Here is a 20309-nt window from a genome sequence, read left to right as displayed (position 1 = left end):
CCACCCGTTATCTGCCTCAAGTTGTCAGGTGCGGGAACAAAAAGTCAAGGATTGACACGAAAAGATAGGGGGTGGAGAGGTAACTGGACCATCGGACCCAGCGGCCAGAACCTGGGAAATTTGGGGTACTGCTTAATAGGGGGACGAGACAGCATCGGAAGAGTCAGAGGAGGTGACGTTTAGGATGGAGCAAGATGCTTGCAGAGCGAAAATAACAGAAAAAAGGCCACCGATTTTTTATTCTTGGGATAAGCTTTCGTGTGTGTGCACACTGCAGAGATGAAAGCTTAGACCAAAAACAAAATATTACATGGAATCACATTTCCGCACACACAAAATAATGTGTTTTCAAACCACTTTCACAACTGTTTGCAAGTGGATTTTGCTATTCCGCACAGCTTCAAAGAGCACTGAAAGCAGTTTGAAAGTGCATTATTCTGCATGTGCGGAATGAGCCACAGAAACATAGAGTTGGAAGAGGAGAAGAAGAGTTTGGATTTAAACCCCGCCTTTCTCTTCTGTAAGGAGATTCAAGGCGGCTTACAAACTCCTTAGGTTAACTTAAAACCAAACACACTAGAGCAGGGGTAGGGAACCTGCGGCTCTCCAGATGTTCAGGAACTACAATTCCCATCAGCCCCTACCAGAGGCTGACAGAGGCTGATGGGAATTGTAGTTCCTGAACATCTGGAGAGCCGCAGGTTCCCTACCCCTGCACTAGAGAGATGTGCTCTGAGTTCCTTAGGCAAACGCTCCTGTAAGGAGTCTCAAAGTGGCTTACAAACTCCTTTCCCTTCCTCTCCCCACAACAGCCTTGCGAGGTAGGTGGGGCAGAGAGAGTTCGGAGAGGACTGTGACTGGCCCAAGGTCACCCGGCAGGCTTCATGTGTAGGATCAAGGGGAAAAATACCATTCACCAGATATGAGTCCGCCACTCACGAGGAGGAGGAGTGAATCGAACCCGGCTCTCCAGATTAGAGTCTTTGCTCTTAACCACCACACCATGCTAGCTTGGAGGAGGTGGCTGGATACAGACGGATGTGCTGTATTTGCCCATGCACCAAAGGATTACTATTCAATCGATGTGGAGGCCTGTGAAAAATGTTGCTGCGGATTCCGGGTGCACAGAACAGAACAGAACCACTCCCGAGACAACATCTAGCCAGCTGTAAGGAGCACGGAAGGGACCATACTAATTTGCAGGCTTTGGGTGCGTGACAAATTATCCCTCGACCAGAAGTTTGTCACGCCCATCGTTTAAAACTTCCGGCCACACACATGGATGAGCAGGCGGGCAAACGCACTGTCCTTCTCTACCGCTGTGGCGAGGAACTGTTCTGCACCTTAAATCCCTTGATACCGTACGCAGTTGTCCTGACCAAAAGACCTTATGCTCCTGGTTTTGCCCGTCTGATCCTGAACTACCAGACGCTACTGGCCCAAAGCAGGAATCTAATAAACGCATCGCGCCATTGCTAAGGTATTGTATACAACTGGGGTGCTCGTTTCCCAACAACTCCGCCTGTCACAGACTTAAAGTTCCTCTGTGCTGGAAGTTGGCCACCTCCTTGGATCATAGTGAACTTCTCATTGAAGAGCACACTTGGAAGGTAACATGAAGGACTGTTTACATCATACGTTCCCTTTCATCCCGTTTAAAGAGCACAACGTTCGGGTTTTTTTTAAAAAAAAAAAACACCCGTAAAGTTAGTGGAACATAAACAGATGTTTGAGACGGGTCGGATTCTCTAATCTGTCTCCCATCATGTTTTAATTTAGCTGTTTCCAAAAGAGCTCTGGAAGTGGAAAAATGTGTCCCACAGGCTCCCTTGGAGGAAAGCTTCGCTATGCTTTTGCAGTAAAAGTGTGTGAGAGAGAGAGATATGGTATAAGTACTTAAACTCCCTTTAAAGCTCTCCCCAAAACACGTGATCCCGGTCGCGCCAATATTATCCCAAAAAAAAAGTTTTCATCTTTTCCATGATGAAAACAGTGCACATCCAGCTGAAAGGAACTGAACGGATCTTGGTTTTAGTAGCAGTGGTACTGAGCAAAGGCTGCAAAACTCACCGGGGAGTAAGCCCCGCTGGAAAAAAAACGGAAGTTTTATTTATTATTATTTATTTATTGGGTTTCTATGCCACCCCTCCCCTTTTGAACTTGGGGTGGCCCATGTCACGAAAAAACAATGTACACATCTAAATGACAATATAAAGGAGGAGGAGGAGGGGGGTTTGGATTTATATCCACCCTTTCTCTCCTATAAGGAGACTCAAAGGGGCTTACAAACTCTCTTCCCTCCCCCACACCCACAACTAGCTCCGAAGAACTGTGACTAGCCCAAGGTCACCCAGCTGGCATTTGTTGGAGTGAATAAGCTTATCTGGTTCCCCAGATAAGCTTCCACAGCTCAAGTGGCAGAGCGGGGAATCACACCCGATTCCTCCAGATTAGAGCGCACCTGCTCTTAACCACTATGCCACTGCTGCTGCTTCACAGTAAAACCAACGGCAATAAAAACATCTGATAACAACAACATGATGGCGATTTTCGGATACGCAACCCCCACAAGGGTTAATGATGGTAAAACACTGGAGTTCAGAAGGGAAGGAAAAAGAAGGGAAGGGAAGAGAGAAACCAGATGGACTCGCAGGGCTCACTGGACAGAGCGTTCCACCAGGCGGGTGAGTAAATTTTCCCAGGCTGTCCCCTAAACACAGCCTGGGTTGAAACTGAGGATCGTTTGGTGCGTTCGACTTCCAGCCTCACCTTCCAAATGGATTCAGTCCTTCTATTATCGCGAGTGGCCTACGCTAAGACTTGCCACGCCAGCAAACAGAGTTGAGTCCCGCACGCAAGGGAAACCGGGCTTTGTGAAAACATCCCCAGGTCTGCCTGCAGGCCGATGCATACCTAAATTAGTCACCTCTGGTCTAAAGATAAAGGAGACGGACTTTCAGGCTTCGTGTCCGGAGACGGTCCTGACTCACTGTCTATTGTCTTGTGCAACATCGTGAAGAGTCAGAATTGTATAGGATGGTCCTGAGGCATTTGGGGGCAGGCAGGAAAGAGCTTAGGGTCAAAAAGGAGCAAAAGGGCATCTAGGGAGTTACAGCACTGAATTCCAAGGCTCTAAGTTCATCAGCCCCATTTTTATCTTTCGCTCCCACATGCACAAAACCCGCTTCACTTCCTTCACGCAGAAAAATATTAAGCACTTTCTACACTGAAGAGCATTTTTAACAGAATAATGCAGAGAAGGGCAACGAGGATGATTGAGGGACTGGAGCACCTTCCTTATGAGGAGAGGCTGCAGCATTTGAGACTCTTTAGTTTGGAGAGGAGATGTCTGAGGGGGGATATGATTGGAGTCTATAAAATTATGCATGGGGTAGAAAATGTCGACAGAGGGAAATTTTTCTCTCTTTCTCACAATACTAAAACCAGGGGGCATTGAAAATGCTGGGGGGGGGGAGATAATTAGGGTTAAACCCTCTGTTAATCTCTTGCCTTAAAACCCCTGCAAAGTTGCTGTAAGTCGGTTGCGACTTGAGGGTGCTTCACCCACACACAACTAATGGTTTGGGGATCTTCATTTCTTTCAGGTCATCTGCAGCCACTAACCTGGATAGCTTTAAAGGGGGCTTGGACCGATTTATAGAGGAGACGTCGATCTTTGGCTACCAATCTTGATCCTCCTTGATCTGAGATTGCAAATGCCTTAGCAGACCAGGTGCTTGGGAGCAGCAGCAGCAGCAGGCCATTTCTTTCACATCCTGCCTGTGAGCTCCCAAAGGCACCTGGTGGGCCACTGCGAGTAGCAGAGTGCTGGACTAGATGGACTCTGGTCTGATCCAGCAGGCTCTTTCTTATGTTCTTAATGTGCCCCAGCAAGCTGGCGAGTCACGGTCAACTATTTATTCGCAGCCTGGTTCCTTCAATTCACTTCAACGAAAGCTTAACGTGCAAAGTCTTATGTCCAATTGGCACATGGACACGGCAATAGAAGAGGCTTACCGTTCACCGCTTTTTCGTAGTTCTTCCCCAGGTTTATTAAATTCCGCAGCCCCGGGTTGAATTGTTCCATCACATTCTGGGGAGCAAAACAGACGACAGCGGTCAGGTTAGAGTCAACTTCCCGAGAACGGCAGTAATAACAGTGGAATCGGCAGCAGCAGCTGAAAACCGAGAAGCCGAACGTGACGGAAACCGACATGTCTAAAGAATGTTGCTATCTTTTGACACCCATCTAAGAGTTAGCAGTGGGCAGGAAGGGAGTCTTCTTGGGGATCCTTCATCTCCAGACTCCAGACTATAGGATTAGTTCTCCTGGAAAAAATGGATGGTTTGGAGCAAGGGTCTCCAGCGTGGTGCCCGCCCGGGGATGCCACGGTGCCCACTGACACCTTTTCTGGGGCCCGCCAAGTATATTTAGCAAGTGGGCGGGGCTTTTGCCAACCAGGCTTCTGATTGGCTGTGCAGATTCTTTTGAATGTTGCTTTGGCAGCCGCCGCCACCGCAGCATGAGGATCTAGAACACAGGTGTCAAATGCGCGGCCCTCCAGATGTTATGGACTACAGTTCCCATCGCCCCCTGCCAGCATCATGCTGGCAGGGGACAATGGGAACTGTAGTCCATAACATCTGGAGGGCCACGCGTTTGACGCCTATGATCTAGAAGAAGAAGAAGAGTTTGGATTTATATCCCCCCCTTTCTCTCCTGTAGGAGACTCAAAGGGGCTTACAATCTCCTTGCCCTTCCCCCCTCACAACAAACACCCTGTGAGGTAGGTGGGGCTGAGAGAGCTCCGAGAAGCTGTGACTAGCCCAAGGTCACCCAGCTGGCATGTGTGGGAGTGTACAGGCTAATCTGAATTCCACAGAGAAGCCTCCACAGCTCAGGCGGCAGAGCGGGGAATCAAACCCGGTTCCTCCAGATTAGATACACAAGCTCTTAACCTCCTACGCCACTGCTGCTTGGATTTATACCCCGCCTTTCCTGTAAGGAAACTCAAGGTGGCTTACAAGTTCCTTTCCCTTCCTCTCCCCTCAACAGACACCTAGTGAGGCAGGTGGGGCTGAGAGAGTCCTGAGAGAACTGTGACTAGCCCAAGGTCACCCAGCAGGAATGTAGGAGTGTGGAAACACATCTGGTTCACCGGATAAGCCTCTGCCACTTAGGTGGAGGAGTGGGGAATCAAACCTGGTTCTCCAGATTAGAATCCACCTGCTCTTAGCCACGACACCACGCTGGCTACACTGTGCAACTCAAGTTAAACTGGAACGCATTCTGCGATCTGGAAGATAGAACTCGGCGCTCAGGTTTCTGCTGCGGGTTTTGACAACTGCACCAACACACACACACACAGAAGTTTGCAATAAAGGGCAAAGCGCATGGCAGTCAATTAGACACACAGTCCTCCGGGCTCCTGGGAGGATTACAAAACTACCTATGTCCAAGGAAAGCAGCTGGGGGCGTGCCCTTCCTGCCAATGCTCGGTTTGGAACTGCAAATGCAGGACACGCCTAATTGGGACACAATGGCTCAGCAGGTATTGACAGAGATCAACAATGCATGAAGTCCCGGTACCTTCAGGCTCATATCCTGCTGAGATACATCCTGCTTCTGGAACGGCACCTTCGCACAGGCTGGCAATTTACTGGCAGATGCAGGAGTGCCGCATCCGAGGCCTTGGAAAGGCTCACAGCATTTTGTACAGATGACTTCATCAAAGCAAGAGAAAAGTCCGCCCTTGCAGCTGTTGTTAAATAACCTGGTACCTTAGCATTTATTTTATTTACTGAGTTTATATCCCAGTGGGGACCCCAAGAGGCCTCTCGTCCGTTTTATCCTCACAACATCCCTATGAGGTAGGCGAGGAAGAAGAAGATGAAGAAGAAGAAGAAGAAGTGGAGGAGGAGGAGGAAGAGGAGGAAGGGGAAGAGGAAGAAGAAGAAGAGGAGGAAGAGGAGGAAGAGGAGGAAGAAGAAGAGGAAGAGGAGGAAGAGGAAGAGGAAGAAAAGAGGAAGAAGAAGAAGAAGAGGAAGAAGAAGAGCTGGTTTTTAAACCCCACTTTTCTCAACCGTAAGGAGTTCTCAAAGCGGCTTACAAACGCCTTCCTTTCATACCACGGACACCTTGTGAGGTAGAGAGAGTTCTGAGAGAACTGTGACTGGCCCAAGGTCACCCAGCAGGCTTCATGTGGAGGAGTGGGGAATCGAACCCGGTTCCGCAGATTAGAGTCCGTCATTCTTAACCACTACTCCACATTGAGGCTGAGAGGATGTGCTTGGGCCCAGGTCATTCAACAAGCATTCATGGAAGTGTGGGAATCCGATTTTGGCCTTCCCGTATCCTAGTCTGGCACCCTGTCCTAACCCAGATGGCCCACGCCAGCCCGAACCGATCAGTTCAGTTTAAAAACAGTCACAGACCAGCGCAGTAAAACAACAGAACAAATAACGTCGCACGGAAACAGTGCAATAAAATCATTTCGCTAATAGACTTAACCTTCCGCATTTTACAAGCCTTTTGCTACTGTATAATTGTCCGCAAGCAGATTGTTTGCCGCAAAGTCGTCAGGGTGACCAAAGTGGCCAAAGGCTCTGTGCTGCAAAGGTGAAATTAAACGACCTGCTATAATCGCTGCTCCACTCACAGAAGAGTAAAACATGAGCGAGTGTTTCCACTGCACCAGCTTCACATGAGTGGGCTTTCATAGGACTCTCTCTGTGAGTAGAACCCCCAGAAGAGCATTAAACCATGCTCTGGGAAAAGGCCTGTTGGAATTTGGAAAAGGTAAAAGATGTTATGGAGCAGCAGGAAGTCCCACCCATGATTTTAATGGTCTATGTAAAATCATTTCCCAATTTTATCAGAACTTGGAAGCTAAGCAGGGTCGGCCCTGAACTTGCAGCACTTGTTGGATGGAGGCCACTCATGAAGACTCGCGAGAGGAAGGCAATGGCAAACCACCCCGCTTCTTCCTGCCCTCGAAGCCCCTCGCTGGGGCACCATAAGTTGAAGCTACAGGGTCACTACTTGATGAGGTCGTTCGGAGGCCACCAAGGAAGACTCCGCCAGAGAGGAAGCCGCGAATGTGCAAAACCACCTCTGGGCGCTTCCTTGCCTCGAAAGCCCCTTTGCTGGGGTGACCGCTAAGTTGGAAGCTAAGCAGGTGGTCACTACTTGGATGGGGAGGCCACCAAAGGGAGGAGAGACTCCGCAGAGGAAGGCAATGGCAAACCACCTCTGCTTCTTCCTTGCCTCGAAAGCCCCTTGCTGGGGTGACCATAAGTTGGAAGCTAAGCAGGGTCACTACTTGGATGGGCGACGAAGACATCGAGAGGGAAGGTAATGGCAAAACCATCCCTCTGCTTCTTCCTGCTCCTCGAAGCCCTCCTTTGCCAAGTGACCATAAGCTGGAAGCAAGCATGTGGTCACTACATCTGATGGGAGGCCACCAAGGAAGACTCCGCAGAGGAAGGCAATGGCAAACCACCTCTGCTTCTTCCTTGCCTCGAAAGCCCCTTGCTGGGGTGACCATAAGTTGGAAGCTAAGCAGGGTCACTACTTGGATGGGAGGCCACCAAGGAAGACTCCGCAGAGGAAGGCAATGGCAAACCACCTCTGCTTCTCCCTTGCCTCGAAAGCCCCTTGCTGGGGTGACCATAAGTTGGAAGCTAAGCAGCCGGGCCACCACTTAAATGGGAGACCACCAAGGAAGGCTCTGCAGGGGACGGTAAGGGCAAACCATGTCTATTTCTCACTTGAGGATCCCTCAAAGCAGGCCGGATGAGTGGCAACTCAGGAGAGAAGGTCGGGCCGAGAAGGAGGGTCAGAAAGGAAAGCAAATGGTGAGGAAGGGAGGCTAATGGGAGAAAAGAGAAGGGAATTTGAAAAGGAATAAGGAAGGGATCGGAAAGGGGTCAGAACAAAAGCCAGCGAGCAAGAGGCAGGTAAAGCGTGGGCAGCTACCGTGCCGGCCATCACTAGCTTTAACCCACACAAGGTATGTGGTCCCTGCTGATGCACCGGTAGTTTTGAATGTCAACACAAAGTCATTTCCACGGCTGGCGTTAATTTGAGGCGCTGCCACAGTTCTGCAAGTGCTCTGTCAGCTGAGAAGACGGATAGGTCTCCTCCCCCCGTAGTATTAACCCAAAGCTGCCCTAGGACGAATCGGGGAAATAGTTCAGCACGGAATCCTTGGCGGGGGCTATCAGGGGTGGACTTCATCAGTGTGCGAAAGAATCCCAAGAAGGTTACGCAAAGGGGTCGAAATGTATCCCGGCAGGGAATCAAATTGATGGGTATTAAGCACGCAAGCCGGCACTGTGCGGTGTGCGGAGCAGAGGTCGCGAGGTCGCAAGCAAGCACTGTTCGTTTCCTTTTGGAGTTCTCCTAAACCCTTCCGCTACCCCGGATATCAGGGAGTTTACTTAGGTGATTAAGTTTGTAAGCATCGTGACCAGCTGATGACTGGCGTTGCCAGACAATGATAGTTCCTTCCAGGGACTTGGAGACTTCCCGAAATCACACACAACAGAGATCAAAATGGCTGCCTTGGAGGGCAGGTTCTATGACATTCATAGAATTATAGAGTTGGAAGAGACCCCCAAGGGCCATCCAGTCCAACCCTCTGCCATGCAGGAACACACAATCAAAGCACTCCTGACAGATGGCCATCCAGCCTCTTTTTACAAACCTCCAAAGAAGGAGACTCCACCACACTCCGAGGCAGTGAATCCCACTGTTGAACAGCCCTGACGGTCAGAAAGTTCTTCCTAATGTTTAGGTGGAATCTCTTTTCCTGCACCTTGAACCCATGACTCTGTGTCCTAGTCTCTGAGGCAGCAGAAAACAAGCTTGCTCCCTCACCAACATGACATCCCTTCAAATATCTAAACATGGCTGGTCGCGGTGGTCCCAACCTTAACCTTTCTCTTCTCCAGACTGGGCATCCCCAGCCCTTCGGTTTCTCCTCATAGGGCATGGACTCCTGTGACCTTCATCGAGCCTTTGTGGTCTCCTCTGAACCTGTTCCAGCTTGTCAATATCTTTCTTGAATTGGGGTGCCCAGAACCGAACACAGTACTCTAGGTGAGGTCTGACCAATGCAGAGTTGAGTGGTACAATGACTTCCCTCGATCTAGACACTGTTCTTCTATCGATGCCTCTCGGAATTGCATTGGCTTTCTTGGCTGCCTCCTGGAGCCCCTTCTGAAATCTCCCCCCCCCCGACGACACTGTTATATCTCCAAAGATTTTCCAACCCATGGGTGGCCACCCTAACTTCTGTCCTATGCCACCCCCCACCCCCAATTCCCATCGTATCATCCCATAAGCATCCTTATCCTTCAATCTTTACGAGGGAAAGCCACCATGAAGTCGGGTGCCCGTAGAAAACGTTTAAACACAACCAGTCCAGGGGTTGCTGCGCAATTCCCCCCCACAGACTAGAAGATAAAATGGAAACGCGCACCCATCTCTCTCCATTCAATAGCTGCAATATGCGCGTGCTTATTTGTTACAACAGCCACTCTGATAGATGCCGCTTCCCGTTTGGCTGGATCCCTCATGCCTTTCATTTTTTAAAAAATGAAACAAAAGGCAATAAGCTGAATGCTCAGGGCGACGGGATCCTTGGAGGCATCTGGAGAGGGTGGTATGCATGGGAGGGAACTGATTCGGAGCAGACAGGAAAAGGAGAACAGCAAAAGAAAAGGGGGAGGGCCGGGGAGAGAAGGGAGAAGAGAAGAGGGGAAAGGGGAAGAAAAGGGAAGAGACGAGAAGAGGAGGAGAGGAGAGAGGGGAGAAGGGAAGAGGGAAAGAAAAGGGAAGAGATAAGAGAAGAAAAGAGGAGGAGAAGGGGAGGAAAAGGGGAGAAGAGAAGAGAAGAGGTGGAGAAGGGGAGAAGGGAAGAGGGGAGAAGGGAAGAAAAGAAAAGAGGAGAAGGGGAGAAGAAAAGAAAAGAGGAGGAGAAGGGGAGAAGAGAACAGGGGAGAGGGGAAGAGAAGAGAAAAAGAGAAGAGAGGGGAGAAGGAAAGAGGGGAAGGGGAAGGGGAAGAGAAGAGAAGAGAAGAGGAAGAGAGAGGGGAGAAGAAAGGAGGGAAGAGGGGAAGAAAAGGGAAGAGATAAGAGAAGAAAAGAGGAGGAGAAGGGGAGAAGAGAAGAGAAGAGAAGAAAAGAGGTGGAGAAGGGGAGAAGGGGAGAGGGGAAGAGAAAAGGAGAAGAGAGGGGAGAAGAGAAGAAAAGGAAAGGAAAGAGGAGAGAGGGGAGAAGAGGGGAAGATATGAGAAAAGGAGAGAGGGGAGAAGAGAAGAAGAGAGGGGAAGAGAAAATAAGAGGAGAGAAGGAAGAAGAGGAGAGGAGAAGCGAAGCGAAGGGAATAGGAGAGAAGGGAGAGAAGAGAAGCATAAGGATGTAGCTAGAAACGTATGTGTTGACCCACTGGGAAGAGGAGACAGAAGGGTGCTTGTACTTATGCATCAGACTTGAGGGAAAACCAATTTTAGGAGGCGTTTTAATGCTGCCTTGACTGGCAACACCAAAAGAAACTTCCTTCTTGGCAAAGCCCCAGTCGGCGGAAAATTAGGCAGATGACGTCCTCCTATCTGGAGGCTCGGATCTGAGTTTCAAATACTCCCTGCTCTATCTAGAGGCCCAGATCTGAGTTTCACAGACTCCCTGCCCTCAGCAACTCAGGGAAGAGGAGGCACTGTCATGGGCAGGGAGGGGGTGCCGATGGCGGCATGCAGGGTCTTCTGAGAGGACCGAGGAGTGCCAGGAAAATCCGTTTCTCAATGCAAATGGGGCAGCATTATGCTCTGGGCCCATGCAAGATTCTCTGGGTTGGGTAAGTGGCCAATCTGCTGTCTGGAAGCTGGTTTCTCGGAAGAACCTCTTTGCCCGCTACAGGAAGGAGGATGTTGGCACACCAAAAAGTCCAGGATGAAAGTACACCAGCCGCTCTTCTCTCAGATACGATCTCTCTTCCTTGACTAGTTGTGTTTTCGGAACTGCGAAGTGTCATGATAGCACGCAGTTTTCGGACTGCGAAGTGTCATGATAGCACGCAGTTTTCGGAACTGCGAAGTGTCATGATAGCACGCACGCAGACATTAGGAACACGGACTGTTATTAAATGAGGTCGGGCCTGAACTATTCAAGTCCCAAATCGCCCAATTCCCTCTGTCTAAGAGATTCGACGCGTCACGTTAAAATCAGAACTGCGGCGCTTAACACCCACACTCTATGTCACCATATGGCTTTTTCTCAAGCGGCCCTTATTAAAATTCATCCGCAGAGCTCGGCTTTCAAGCTTATTTTTACTCCTTGCAGGTATCTCTATTTTCTGTTTGGCCGCACCCGATTTTGCTGATCCTGTGTCAATGCTAGAAGGCCAGCGGAGTGGCCAACACTGAATCAACAGAAGTCGGTCCAACGAAAGGTATCAGCTTACTGGTTTCCTGCTACCGAATATTGTGCCAAATCTATCTGTTCGCCGACAAACTTCCTTGAAATCCGGACTGACCTTGGGAAAACTGTAGAGCGTTGTGAGCAAATGAAAGACTGTGTCTCTCGGCACTCTTCATACTAGACAATCATACTATGCCCCGAATTTGAAGTTTGAACTTACATGCTACAAATATTGCTTATCCAACCATAAAAAGAAGAACACACTGGAAAAGGTACAGAGGTAGCAGTATAGAATATATATATGTTTGTGGAGCAATAATGCTGATTACATTTTCTAGGGTTCTAGAGCACCTAGAACCTTGGATGCTTCAGCCCTGAATAGGTAGGTAGTCTAGAAATTAGAACAGTTAGCTTCAGTTTAAATCCTCTGAATGACCTGGTGATATATGGACAGGAGGCCCGGGCGACTGTTGAAGCTCCTTCTCATTTTGATCACCGGTTCCACATGGATCTAACTTTATGGGGTGGAAAAACCTGCATTGCCCAAAACCTAATTGCATGAGGGAAAGAGACAGGCCGAGTAGGATATGATTTATGTCAGGCAGGTAGGCCTGCTTGCGAGCTTTGCAGTCCTGCAGACTTAACAAGAGACTTCTACCCTGCCAAAAACAACCGCCACGCTCAGCTCTGGCTTGCTGTCGGGTCCTAAGATTCCTCTTTTCAAATCGTTGACTACCTCCCAATTTTTGCTGTGTCTTCCAAAGATGGCTGTAAGCATCGTAAATATATTTTGGAAGGGCTCTCCAGATTAGAATCCACCTGCTCTTAACCACAACATCACGCCGGGGGTGGAAGTATTTGCCCGCCACGTTGACATTTCATATCATGATATCCTCACATGTCCATCCAACAGGGGTTCCAGGAAAAATGGATCCCTGTTCTCTGGGAGTAAATACACGGAGACATTTTGGGGGGAAATGTGTTTACTAGGACAGTGGTGGCGAACCTTTGGCACTCCAGATGGTATGGACTACAATTCCCATCAGCCCCTGCCAGCGTGGCCAATTGGCAAAAAAAAAAATCCTATCCTTTTCGGGGAGGCAAAAAAAAAAAATCCTATCCTTTTCGGGGGCAGTGCCGCAGCCAGAAATCTTCCAAACCCTTTTTTTGCCCCGTCTTTTCATTCCTGATCCCAGTACCCGGAAAAGCAATGAGTTTTCACTTGGAACAGTAAGAGAGAGAAACCACAATGAGGCAAAAGGAGAGTGTCATGTTGTGAGTCAACCAGCCGCTAGCTTAACCCTGCGAACGGTATGCCGCCTCGCCAAAAATCTAACAAGACAGCAATTTCGCCACAACCGAGGTCCAAGCTAGGAAACCTAACGAGGGGCGGAATAAACTGACGAAAGAACATCTAAGTTGATCTGAAACGAAGGCCACTAGCAAAATAATCTGGCTCTGAAATGTGGCGACTGAAATATGACAACCGTTCCTGCCGAAAGAAGACCCTAGCATTTGTCTCAGAAGAGTAAGCATATTTGTTGGTAGATTTCTGTGGACTGTTTTAATGTGGCCACACGTTCACAAAAGTCCACATTCCTATCAAGGCAACAATTCAGCACAATTAAACGGATTTGTCCTGGGCAACGGCGTGGTTTTTATCATGCCAAAAGAAGAAGAAAAGTGGAGTCAATTTCACCGTCAAGTTCAAAGGAGAATGAAAAACAACCAGCACACAACATACTGTGTGCGTGTACTAAACACAATCAGAAACTCCGCCGAGACGACACGGTGTTTTACAAACAGATCCTCTGCAACACACACCCGCCCAAGTAATCACACAGAGGACTGTTTAGCAAACAGATTTCTCAAGGTACAAGAGTTCCCGGTCACTTTCGTGCAACGTACAAGCAGGGTTCTTAAGGCAGAAGGCAGAAGACTGTCCCATGTCTCGAGGGCAAATCTGCAATCCTAAGAAAAGAAAATAGACCAAGAGCTCTAAAAAAAAACCCAGATGCAATGTTAATTTTACAGCTATACATTGTCTCTTTGTGGGCCAATAAAGCACTTTTCCTTGGCACAGGGTTCAGTCTTTCCTCTTGGCAGACGTGGCGTAGCCAACATGCAACAGGAAATTGACTATTATTAAAAGTTAAAAGTTAGTTTTTATAGCCTGTTTTTCTCGACCTTTAAGGAGTCTCCGAGCAGCTTACAATTGCTTCCCCTGCCCCCACAACAGACACCTTATGAGGTAGGTGAGGCTGAGAGTAGGTGAGGCTGAGAACTGGGACTAGCCCAAGGTCCCCCCCAGCAGGCTTCATGTGGAGGAGCGGGGAATCGAACCCGATTCTTCAGAACAGAATCTGCTCCTCGTGCAGAGGAGCGAGGAATTGAACCCAGTTCTCCGGATCAAAGTCTACTGCTCTTAACCACAACAGCACGCTTCTGTGATACACAGTGCTGATAAAGTTGTTTAAAATTCACATAATCGATTGGCACTTATAGAATGGACTGCGTGCTACGTGCTCGTCTCAGGTGCCGAGAGAGAGCTCAGAACTTAAGGAAAAGCTACACTTCGTGTTTTCACACAGTTGGAGATGGTTTTATTGTCTACAGCTATGCATGTTATTTTACGGTGGCTGGCGGCCAATATAAATACCCATCGTTAATTGTAAATGGTGTATGTTGAAACCTGACAGCTAGTACAATACAGTAATTTTACTTAATATAAAAGGCTGTTCTTTATGAAGTGGACCTTCTTCTTCCTCATCCTTCTTCTTCCTCATTACTCAATATAAAAGGTTGTTTATGAAAAGTTGTTCTTTTTGTCTTCCTCATCCAATGGAATTTCCCTAACAGACTCATGAGAAGACAGGTGTTTTTAATGCAGAAATACGATACAAATACCCTGTCTTTAGATTATAGCAGATATTCCCAATTCTTTTGATTTGCGGAGCATTTTCAGGAGAGAAATTCATCACGTTGCCCTTATGCCAAAGGAACGTATGTGCATTCTTGGCTGTTCTTACCTAACTGTATTTTCCAACTTGTTAATCTTCTATCGTATATACCAGTGGTTCTCAACCCGGGGGTCGGGACCCCTTTGGGGGTCGAACGGCCCTTTCACAGGGGTCGCCTAAGACTCTCTGCATAGTGTTCTCCATCTGTAAAATGGATAAATGTTAGGGTTGGGGGTCACCACAACATGAGGAACTGCATTAAAGGGTCGCGGCATTAGAAAGGTTGAGAACCACTGGTGTATACAGCAAAAGCACAAATTATTTTTGGGATTCTAAATCGCTTACATTTTTTGACCTGAACTTAATTTTTTCCCATTGAGAGAAAACAGCCAGTAATTCCCCAAAAGCACAGGAAAGCCCATGAGACAAAGATGGCTGCGCATCTGGGCTTCGACAAAACGAGAGACAGCACAGGAAAAAAAATGATCGGCCGCGTATGCCAAAGGACATAAGAGCCTTTTGCAATAATTTATAACGAATGCTTACCTACACACAGTCCACGGCGGCACAAATTCACAGTTTTGAGATCTTGTCACTTTTTTATTCCAATCTCTTCGTGGAGCATTTGGAGATGCTTCGCGGAGCGTTGTTGAACCGTCGGGTTATAGGGTTGCTAGGTCCCAGGTCCGATTGCCAGGAACCACCAGATTATAGGGTTGCTAGTTCCATTGCCGGCATCTCCAGCAAAAAGAATCGGAGGACAAGCGATAGGAAAGACCTTCCCACTGTTACGGGCAGCCACCACCAATCAGAGTGGACCAGACGGATTTTGGATAGACCAAAAGTCTGATAAGGTGGCTCTGCACACATTCATGGATTCTAATTGCTTTGGAAACAGCCTGCATGCAGTTTCCGCAACTGTGTGGTATTCGATCCACCACGCAGCTTTGAATCTCATACGCAGATTATGCAAGAAGCGATACCTCCTCTGTGCAGGGATTATTCACGACGGTGCACCAAGGGCTAAAACTCTTACAACTGCACAACTGCACAGCTTATGCCCCCAGATAGCTTCACAACATGGAGATGCTACCTATATCATGATTCCTGAACAGGTAGATATGAGATATTCGCAGGCCTATTGCGGGATGATCCCAATTTTGGCAACCTCCCCTACCCACCCGAGTATCCAAATCTCTGCACAAATTCTATTTCCTGGAACCTTCTCAGTTAAAAACAACAACATCAGTTTGGTACTGAAAGATGCCAACTCGACTGGCTTGTAGCTTGACCCGTTTGTGACCCCGATCGGGAGTATCTGAGTCATACAGGCAGCAAACCTCAATTTGCTTTCCTGTGAGCGAGCCCCAATGAATCGCACGGGACTTCTGAGTCAACCTTCTGAAGAACGACCCCTTAGCTTCTCCTCCCGTTGTGAGATAATCCCTTATACTGTCCGGAAGCCCTCAACTGAAATATATCAGCCCATGTTAAGAGTGGGCATTTCAGCTTTTGACTTCCACTCTGAATAAATGGAGCAGACTGCTCCAGACACATGAATTCCTGTGCATTCCTCCTTAATTCGGAATCACAGTGGCCACCAAGTTTAATATAACACAGGACGCACACCACATTAAACATCCACGCCCTTTTCTTCCACTTTCGTTGGGAATTACTTCCAACCTTTGCAATCTCTCCCCACAGCTCTTATCACAGAATCTCGGCCTATCAAGTGCGCACTTTTACCAGCTTCTTTATGGGGTTGCCGGGAAGCAACAGGACATGGCTTTCGGCAGCCCCGGGTCAAACTGTCCTGACCCCACGGAAAGACGCTACAAAGTCCATTGCTCCAAAACGCATTTCTACACACGAGTCACCCCATTTGGATACAGTCAGTCGGGCAGTGCAAACCGTTTCTAGCATGCTGACTCCATAGGCTGACTCTCGCTGCAGGTATATTTGTGTGTGTAAAGTTTAAGCTCTGTTTTTAACCATGGATTCGATGACAATTGTGCACAGTTTATAAGCCACAGAAGCTCCTGTGTGCATACGGCAGAATGAAGAGGGTGGTAGAATTAGGGTTGCCAACCTCCAGGAGAAAGCTGGAGATCTCCCACTCTTCCAGGCAACAAGGATCAGTTCCCTTGGAGAGAATGATCGCTTTGGGAGATGGCCTCCCTTCCCATCACAAACTCCGCCCTCTTTAGGCCCCACCCCAAATCTCCAGGTATTTCCTAACCCAAAGCTGACGACCGTAGGTAGAATGTACTTCTTTGGACCACAGGGGGAATAATCTCTTTGCCTTTTTCTTAAAATAATAAAACCCTAACATCAGAGTAGCCACGGAGCGTCATCTAATTCACCTTCCCATCTGACAGGTAGTCAAGATGCTGCAGCTGACTAACAGATTAATTGATCGCCAGCGAGTTCTCCTCCCTATAGTAAATGAGTCCCACCCACTTTTGAATCCAGCTCTAAACCACCACACCTTGAGGCTGTGAGTTCCACAAGTCAAATAAACACTCACTGCATCCACCACAAGAACGGGCTCCAATAACCCATCACCTGAAGCGGTACGGTCCACTGCTCTGCCGCAGGACTCTACCACTTCTTTCTGAATGCATCCAGGCCCTGCACCTGTTCCGGAAGGGGCCGGTTATCCCCGGTTATGAGGGCACCCTATCCAAAAATGTGAATTAAATGGCAACCCGATTACACTTTTAAATAGAGATCATAGGTTAGGACACATTAGGATACGGGGATTGAAAAAAATATAACCCCAAAGTCACATTATATCCCCTTTATTAGGATCATATAATACATTAACATATTTTACAAACTAGTTATTTTTATAAACCAAGCAGGTTTGGGAGGGAGGGGAGAACTACAGAACTTTTATTTTGGGGCTTTTAAGCAGCTGTTCCAACCCAAAGGGTCCCCCCCCACTCCTTTCCAGCTGAAAGGCTCCAGATTAGTAAAAACATACCTATCACAGAGCATTTAGTGTGAGTTAGCTATTTACTAGAAACATAACCACAACAAACACTTTTTAAGGCGAGTTTGTAAACAGCCATCTTACATTGGGGTGGGGCGAAACTCCAAATACAGAAGTCATACCCTAACTTTCATTGGAACCAAAAACATTAATCTAATAAATTAATCCATAGTAATATTTGAATAGTATATTAGCATATTGGAAACTGCTCTGAAAATACTGTCTATCTATCTATAAGTCCAGTATACAATAAATATATTGTAAGTCACTCTGAGTGTACAATATATACACAATATGCTATAAATACATGGTGAGCCATTCTGAACAGACTATATATATATAGACACACACACGTACAACATACAATAAATATATTGTGAATATCTGTATGATATACTGTATGATATACTATAAATCTGTATATATCTGTATGATATACTATAAATATATTGTGATCTGCTCTGCTCTGAGTATTTGATGCATATAGATTATATTATAGAAGATATACAATAAATACACTGTGAGCTGCTCGGACTATACTATATATACACATGATATATACTAGATCTATACACACACAGGATATGCTGCTAATATATTGTGAGCCGCTCTGAGTATAATACACACCCACACCCACGCTTACAATGTACATAATAAGTATATTGTGAGCCGCTCTGAGCCTGCTTTAGCGGGAACAAGCCAAATAAATGAATAATAACAATAACAATCATAATAACAATGATAAATATTAATCATAATCTGATAACCCTGACGAAGACGCCGTCACAGACATCTTTGGACTTTTTTTCAGAGCCGTTTCCTGCCCCTCCCGTCCCAGAGCTCTTCCCCGCCTGCATTCCCCCCCAAACCAAAGTCACACTGGATTCGAACACAAGTCCCTTGATTCGAATCAAGGAGGGGGGGGGCCCCATAAAACCAACCCTCAAATGTAAGATACCAGGTATATGTCACCTCGCGTCCAGATTGGGTGGCGTCCCATCCCAGAGCACTCCCCCTCCCCCCGCAAACCAAAGTCACACTGGATTCGAATGCAAGTCCCTTGATTCAAATCAAGGGGGGGAGAAACCCATAAAACCAACCCTCAAATGCAAGATACCAGGTATATGTCACCTTGCGTCCAGATTGGGTGGCGTCCCATCCCAGAGCACTCCCCCTCCCCCCGCAAACCAAAGTCACACTGGATTCGAACGCAAGTCCCTTGATTCAAATCAAGGGGGGGAGAAACCCATAAAACCAACCCTCAAATGCAAGATACCAGGTATATTTCACCTTGCGTCCAGATTGGGTCCCGTCCCATCCCAGAGCCCCCCCCCCCCCCGCAAACCGAAGCCACACCGGATTCGAACGCAAGTCCCTTAATTCGAATCAAGGGGGGGGGGACCCATAAAACCAATCCTCAAATGCAAGATACCAGGTATATGTCACCTTGCGTCCAGATTGGGTGGCGTCCCATCCCAGAGCACTCCCCCTCCCCCTGCAAACCAAAGTCACACTGGATTCGAACGCAAGTCCCTTGATTCAAATCAAGGGGGGGAGAAACCCATAAAACCAACCCTCAAATGCAAGATACCAGGTATATTTCACCTTGCGTCCAGATTGGGTCCCGTCCCATCCCAGAGCTCCCCCCCCCCCGCAAACCGAAGCCACACCGGATTCGAACGCAAGTCCCTTAATTCGAATCAAGGGGGGGGGGACCCATAAAACCAATCCTCAAATGCAAGATACCAGGTATATGTCACCTTGCGTCCAGATTGGGGGCCGTCCCATCCCAGAGCTCTCCCCACCCCGCATTTCCCCACCCTGCAAATCAAAGTCACACCGCATTCGAACCCAAGTCCCTTGATTCGAATCAAGGAGGGGGGGGGGGAAACCCATAAAACCAATCCTCACATGTAAGATACCAGGTATATTTCAGCTGGCGTCCACATTTTGGGTCCTGTCCCATCCCAGAGCTCCTCCGCCCCGCCCCGCCCCCCCCCCCCGCAAACCGAAGCCACACCGGATTCGAACGCATGTCCCTTGATTCGAATCAAGGAGGGGGTCAAAGGGGGGGGGGAACCATAAAATAAACCAACCCTCACCTGTAAGACACCAGGTATCTCTCACGCTATTCAGGTTAGGACTCTGGAGAAAGCAAACGAACCCGCAGCCGCCCCCCCCCCCCCCAAAAAAAAACCTCCGCATTAAACGCGAAACGGTGTAATCTACGTGCGGACGTTCCGCCCCACCATCCCCCCTCCCCCCTTACTCTGTAGGTGTTTTCGGTCAGTTTGTTGACTTCTTCGGGGTCCCGCGACATGGTTGGTGGGGCGGGCGGGCGGGCGGGCGGGCGGGAGGGAGGCGGCCCCTCCCGGGCTCCCCTCAGCCCCTCCGGCCGGCCTGCCAGGCGAGCCCGGCGTCTCCCGCGGCCCGGCCGAGGCGAGGCTGAGGCGTCTCCGCTGCTGCTGCTGCTGCTGCTGCCGCTCCGCCAACTGTCAAAACTTGTGGGACCGGCTCGGCCCGGGAAGGCGGCGAGGGCGGCGGGGCGGGGACCACGCGAGGGCGGGGATGGGAGGGCGGGCAGGCCGGGCGGGCGGGCGGGCGGGCGGGGCTGGAGGGCGGCCCTGCCCCTCCGCCCGCCTCGCCTCACCTGAGCCGCTCTCTGGGCGCCTCCCTCACCTGAGCTGCTCCCTTCCCCTCACCTCAGCCCCTCGCTTCCTTCCTGCCCCGCTGGCCCGCCTCACCTGAGCCGCTCCTGGCCCTCACCTGGGCCCCTGCCCCGCTTCCCCTGCCCCTGAGCCCTTCTCCTGCCAATCTTTCCTCACCTGATGATGAGCAGGTATCTTTCCTCACCTTCTTTCCTGCCCTGCTTTACTCCACCTGCGCCCTCTTCTTTCTCACCTTCCTTCCCTGCCTGTTTTTAATTCTAACC

General features: G+C 48.8%; 1 protein-coding gene across 1 annotated transcript in view; it reads right to left on the bottom strand.

The window, feature by feature from the left end:
- BAIAP2L1 (BAR/IMD domain containing adaptor protein 2 like 1) overlaps nucleotides 1-19925 on the bottom strand; it is a 57540-nt gene extending 37615 nt beyond the window's left edge. The window contains exons 1-2 of the mRNA XM_048495383.1: nucleotides 19647-19925; nucleotides 4018-4093 (exon numbers count right to left, since the gene is read on the bottom strand). Coding sequence (XP_048351340.1) covers nucleotides 4018-4093; nucleotides 19647-19697 — 127 coding nt within the window. The 5' untranslated portion in view covers nucleotides 19698-19925. The remainder of the gene's footprint in view (nucleotides 1-4017; nucleotides 4094-19646) is intronic.
- Nucleotides 19926-20309: the final 384 nt, after the last annotated feature.

This window comes from Sphaerodactylus townsendi, linkage group LG04, assembly GCF_021028975.2.
Source record: "Sphaerodactylus townsendi isolate TG3544 linkage group LG04, MPM_Stown_v2.3, whole genome shotgun sequence".
In the NCBI taxonomy this organism is placed as follows: domain Eukaryota; kingdom Metazoa; phylum Chordata; class Lepidosauria; order Squamata; family Sphaerodactylidae; genus Sphaerodactylus; species Sphaerodactylus townsendi.
The sequence above is the reverse complement of the archived record's forward strand: the minus strand, read 5'-3'. Positions and strand labels throughout refer to the sequence as shown.